Source organism: Sipha flava, unplaced genomic scaffold (assembly GCF_003268045.1).
Source record: "Sipha flava isolate LNK unplaced genomic scaffold, YSA_version1 180_pilon_pilon, whole genome shotgun sequence".
NCBI lineage: Eukaryota > Metazoa > Arthropoda > Insecta > Hemiptera > Aphididae > Sipha > Sipha flava.
Genome location: NW_020272187.1, coordinates 918,541 through 924,932, shown reverse-complemented (window position 1 = coordinate 924,932; position 6,392 = coordinate 918,541). Strand labels below are relative to the sequence as shown.

The window sequence follows — 6,392 nt, the reverse complement described above, 5'->3', positions numbered from 1 at the left end:
AAAGATATTCTGAATATTCATTGCATATGTATAATATTACAAATATCAGGACAAAAATTATCAAAAGTAATAACCAAAATAGTAAAGTACCTATTAGGAAATTATAGAATAAATAATCTCTTATTTCATTTTTTTAGACTCATAATTTGGACGGTATAGTACATCATATTTTATTATTTAAAAATAAAAACCCTGTCCTCATAAAAATGTTACCAACTCTTCAGTCTTTGATATTCAAAATACAAAACTTGCATTTAAAATGTTGGATACATGAAGGTAATAATGTCAATTTTCAAATTATACTGTATAAATATTATTATTCATTAAAAATGTACTATTAAGTTACTATATTATGCATTTATTTTAACAAATTTTTTTAAGATTTAGTTAGGTTTTATAATACGTTATGTATAATTATAATTTTTTTTTTTTTTTTTGTTATAATATATTTAACAATTTGAATTTTAAAATTTTAAGTTATGCATTTTATTTATGTTTAGCAGTTATACAAAGTTGTAACATTACTTTCAAATTGTATATTAGAAAATAGGATAAAATTATTTTGTTATTTTGTATTAGTATAAATTTTTATGCAGTAATAAATTATTGCTTTTAAAAATTTTTCTTAACAATGATCAGTTTGCAATAATGATTTCTTCAAATTTTCATAACGAAGACATCAAAATCGTATTTTATTAAATTAAATAAATAATATACAAGATAGATACATGATATCTTCTGAACAGCTTTAATTTAATATATTTTTGATTGAATCTAAATAACATAATTTATTAACTATTTAATAACTAATTTTTTACAGAACCTCTTAAGTTAATTGAAGACAATGAACACTATATTTCCTTTGAAAATTTGCCGGAGGAATTAAAAAAACTATATGATCTTAAATCATATACAGTAATGGCCCAATGTATTATTGATGAATGTATGGCTGTCCTTAACGGTTTTGACAAGATAAATATCAATGTATGTAGTAGGTTTATTTATTTGATTATCAGTATTTTAAATATAAAAAATAATAAAATAAGAAGAAGAATACATTTTGATTATTGTAATACTATTAGATAATTGTTATGAAGAAGAATAATAAATAATTATTCCACATTTTTTATAACTCATCAAACAAATCTACTAAAACATCCTAGATATCGATCAGCAGAAACTTGAAATTTGAAATATCTATTTCGTACTAATATTAAACTTTTTTTTTTACATAAATATCTTAAAATATATAATTAACCATCAAAGCTTATATTATTATACATCATAATACCAATAACTTTTTGATTACACCTTATGTTTATTTATTTAAAAATATTTACAGGAAATAGTACATTCGTTAAAATATATCAACTCGTGGATACATTACGATCAAGTGTCATTCGTTGCTTCTATGATACTTATAACACTAAATGAAGGCCAAAGTATTCGCCATAAGGCTGGTATACTTTTAAACTTATTTATTAAGAAAGGCTTGTTATCAATTGGTTCGGTTTTATCGGGGTAAATACAATAATATAAATTTTCTGTATTGTACATTTTATTAATTATTATTTTATTTTTATTTCATATATTAGAATTGACAAAATAATGGATGACTCAGAATTGAAAATAGAACTTCCAAGATTATCAGATTTATTATTTGACATCACTAGTAGGATTACATATCTGACATAAATTCAGCTTAATTTTGTATAACTTAATTTATACTGTTTTGTATTGTATATTCTAATTGCTTTTTACTTGAATTACTTTTTATTTTAATCGAGGTTTTGTCCAAAATTTTTTTTGAGTTATAATACAATTTTCGTTGGCCTAAATGTGAAATAAATTATTATTGTTAAATAATCCATATTTTAGTCATTACTAATCTTTATTTTGCATTTTTTGAATACTTTTGGCAAAATAATCAAAAATATTCAAGTGCTTACATAAACAATAAATTGAATTATTAATTTTTTTTTTTTTTTGAGATTTCACATGTCTCGGTATTTATCATTTTTGTTGCTTGTATCTCATAGGCATTCTTGGCTGCGATAAATTTCTATAAACTTAATCACAACAGTCGATCAAACATGATTAAATTTGCCATCGTTTTTATTTTATTAGTTAACTACTCAATCTAAAAAAGTAAAAAAATAAAAGCACAAGTTTAAATTAAGATATATATTTAAAAAACTACAAAATAAGAATATATCATAATAATCGACATGGACGGATTCATACAAGTTTCGAATGTTTGATAAAAATAAACGCCCAAGATATATGAAAAACTATGTACATTTGTTGATAGTTTTAGAAGCCAATTATCGTACCAAATAATCTCTACACGTGTGAACAAAAAAAGCAGAGCTTATCGCTTTCAAAAGTCACCATGCATTCTCGAAAACCGCGTGAGTTATTATCATAGTGTAAATAATCATGATATGACTCTCGAACAAAAAATCTTGTATTCGATAATCGCATGGAAGATGCTCGAATGGTAGAATGGTAGGTACGATAAATGAGAAACTCTTTCCGTGTAAATCCGTTTCGACTTATTAAAGTATTAACATTTTTAAAATATAAATAATAGTACACCAGATAAGAATAGTAATAATTTTATAATCGACTAATTTACTTTATAAACTGATATACCTACCTACATATTGTAAAATTATAAAAACCTATTTGATAATAGAAACTAAATTGATATTCGGCAGGTCCGTCGACGGGTGGAAGAATAATAACATATATCAACTGAAATTTTTTTTTTAATACAAAACTATATGAAATCTTGGAGTACTGAGAAATCAAATGTGCTCTACTCTGTGCTTGGAAATAATATATGATAGATTTTATTCAACCATAATTACCTTGACTTATATCTCTTCTAGTTTTTTTTTATCCACGAATAGATCAACTATAAAGATATAATACTAGTTAACAAGCTTTTCTTCCTATAACTAGACAATTGTATAATTATATAAATTAAATTCTAATTCATTTATGTATACATTTTTATTAATAATATAAATTAAGTTAATTACAATTCATTTAAATTTAAAAAATAATATAAGTATTTATGCTTTTCATTGCGACATTAAACTTTTTGTAATTATTATAAAGATTAATTATCACAAAAACAAATCAATTAGGTAAATAATAAATCCTTATCTAAATATATTCTAAATGTATAATTCAATTTAAATAGTAAACAGTATGTCCGAGGTTAGTAATTATAATAGCTGTGAACTTGTGCTTAATAAAATACATTACATGTGTTGAGTTATTAAATTATACAAAATATAGATAAGGGGTGTGTGGGCCGTGGGGGCAAAGGCCCCCCACAAGTTTACCCTACAAATTTATTTTGATCCCCCCCCCCATCAAACATTCTCAGTTACGCCACTGGCAACAACCCGCGAACTACATTGTACACGCAGTGTTGAAATATTATTATTATAAACATATATATCTACATATTAATTATTTATGTCGCATCTACGGACGTTGGTGACAAATCCAATAACAGCCGCAAATTACACGCGCTCGCGCCATCAAAGGCAATACTATCCAAATGCCACGCAGTGTATATAACAAATTATAGCAACGTAAATCGTATACTGATTGACCAGTACTCGAGCGTCAACGGGGGAGGACTTCGTGTGGACTCTGCAGGACTATTCGCGGAAATGCATCGTCGATCAAAACTATCGACTTCGAATAGTATAACAAATCGTACAGGTATACCACTAAACACGCTACAGAATGTCGTCCTACAAGTGCTTACGGATTTCGATGTCTCCAGCATAGTATTATACATATTACATATGTCAAAATAAATCTGACATCGGATTCCGTTTTTATGAGTAGCTTACGATTTATTCGCTCGGGTCGTGGTAATTCTCAAACCAATGAAACGAGTAGAAATATACAATTGATTTGATTCAGACATAGTCGTGCTCACGGGTGCATAAACCTAGACTTCATCTGCTCTTTCTGAAATGCCAGATTCTTTTAATGATGTTTATATACGGTTTTAAATTTATTAACACACAATTTTTTTTATCGTGTTTATTTTTCGGCGTGATTGCGATACGATTATAAGGTTAATAAATTATCTATTAATTGTGATAATATTTTGCGTTTAAAATTTTTGGCGCTGACAACGGTGGCAAACAACTATATAGTCGAAAGTGTTCCTTAGTGCTGCATCTAACCTCTGGGCACGCCTATGAATTTAAACAGGCGATTGTAAACTCCGCCAGTTTTTTTTATGTTTTGCCTGTGAATCCTTTCATAGACATCAAAAAAATTCATTTTATGAAAGTCAACCGAATGTTCATATTTTTAGTAAAGTTTTTACAGAAGTTCAGTGTTACAGGATGCTATAAATATGTACATTAATGAATACAAGACTTAGAATATTTACAAATTGTATCACATCATTTTAGTTTACACACATGGTATAACTATATATTTTTGGATTATTAGATAAGGTTAGGTTATAACGATTATTTATTATAATTTTTTTACTATAATTTAAATATTTTACGTGAACGATATGATATTATATTATATTATAATTTTCTTTTAATAATATATCATATTAATTTTATACTACTACATGATTTTCTTCACTGGCGTAGTTTATATGAACTCAATTTTACCTGATTTTTTTCAGTGACAGAGTTTACAAGAACCCAATTTTACCTGTTTTTTTTTCTGGTTTACATGCACCCATTAAAACATCTACGCACAGCAACACCGCGAGAGGTATTGCACGGTTAATAAAACCTTTCGGCAAACCCTGTGTATACATAACACACGCAGATATGTATAACTCAATATGTATACAGCTCGGATAGCTGTTGATTGTCGTCGTGCGTTCTATTAGCATACGCGCTTAAATCAAAAACAATTATTATTATTTCACTTTACTCGTAATATGAGTATACATATTATGTACGTGCATATTGCACCGCGTACTATATACTTTTAATGGAATATTCACGCGCTCGTGCATATATTACATGAATATTACTATATATATAAATATATGCATGCATATTATATTGCCCGCTAATTTCCATATTTACGACGGAATTTGCATGCCTACATAGTACTAACATCGCCTACATAGTATAAGTTTACCTATATATATATATATATATATATATATACATATATGCTTCAACATATATTATATGCAGTCGACCCGTACGTAGGTACCTATATATATATATAACCCCTCCGCTTCTACACGCGACCCTCAGCCGATGGGAGCGAGAATTTAATTGATGGTGCAGGGTCGTAGCTCGAGGCGATTTCCAAAGCACTACACTGCTCTATATGTGTAATAACAAATGCTCGGATTTGGAAAAAATTAAGTAGAGAAACTCATTAAAAACTGCGTCCCAAGAGCAAAATTACTTAACAGAGATCCGTACACACCACCTTCACCTAAAATGACATACTGACCTATGATATATACACAAAATTTCACGTTATGCCTCAATAGTATAGGCCTTCTCTATACATCGAAAATATTTAAAATTAAGGCATTTTAAAATTAAATGCACGGTAGACCATTATTTAAACCATTCTGACACTGCAGTCACTACCACGTTACCTGAATGAAGGATTCTAAATTTAAGCTGCACATATTTATAGTATCCATAGACCTTATATTTTTACGCATAATTTGTTTTTCGTATAACATTGAACAAATAATTGGTTGCAAACTGTAATGTTTAGTTATTTCTTATACATAAAAACATATTTAAATTATTAATCATGTGCGACATTGTATCGATGTTGACATAAGACCATGAATGACTGAAGACATTAATAATAATAATAGTACAAACATAATAATTAACAAAATTTAAATATAAGTTTTCTCAAACAGTATATATTACAAAAAACAGAAGTTAGATTTATTATTAACAAAATGAATTAGTTATTAACAAAAAAAAATTAAATACAATAAATATTATCTTAAACATAAAAATTAATAAACAAATAATACTACTTTTATGAATATAATAATTTTGTAAATTCTAATAAAGTACTTAGTCCAACGTTTTTATTAATCCCTCTATTAAAATATAGTTTAAATAAAATGATCTATTTTATTGCCCAGATAAATGTGTGTGTATTTTAATCTTTATCTAAGTAAAAAAATTATATCTTATTTTATGTTATCTAGATAAATGTTGAACGAATTATCAGTTATCTTTTCCCAACATTGATGCCAACTACTTTTATCAAAGTTATTTTTCCTCCTGTTGGGTTTGAAGATTATAAACTCTCTTACAGCGAAAACTCAGCAGCTGCAAGTCAATAAGCGTAAAAGTGTAATTTTTGTAATATTTGGTATAATTTATAAA

General features: G+C 26.9%; 1 protein-coding gene across 1 annotated transcript; it reads left to right on the top strand.

Annotated features, from left to right (window-relative positions):
* The first annotated feature begins 206 nt into the window (after window positions 1-206).
* Window positions 207-1,695, top strand: LOC112680802. The gene is made up of 4 exons (XM_025551001.1): window positions 207-276; window positions 821-984; window positions 1,343-1,521; window positions 1,596-1,695. Exons 1-4 carry the CDS (start codon window positions 207-209, stop codon window positions 1,693-1,695), a joined length of 513 nt encoding a protein of 170 aa, XP_025406786.1.
* The last annotated feature ends 4,697 nt before the right edge of the window (window positions 1,696-6,392 follow it).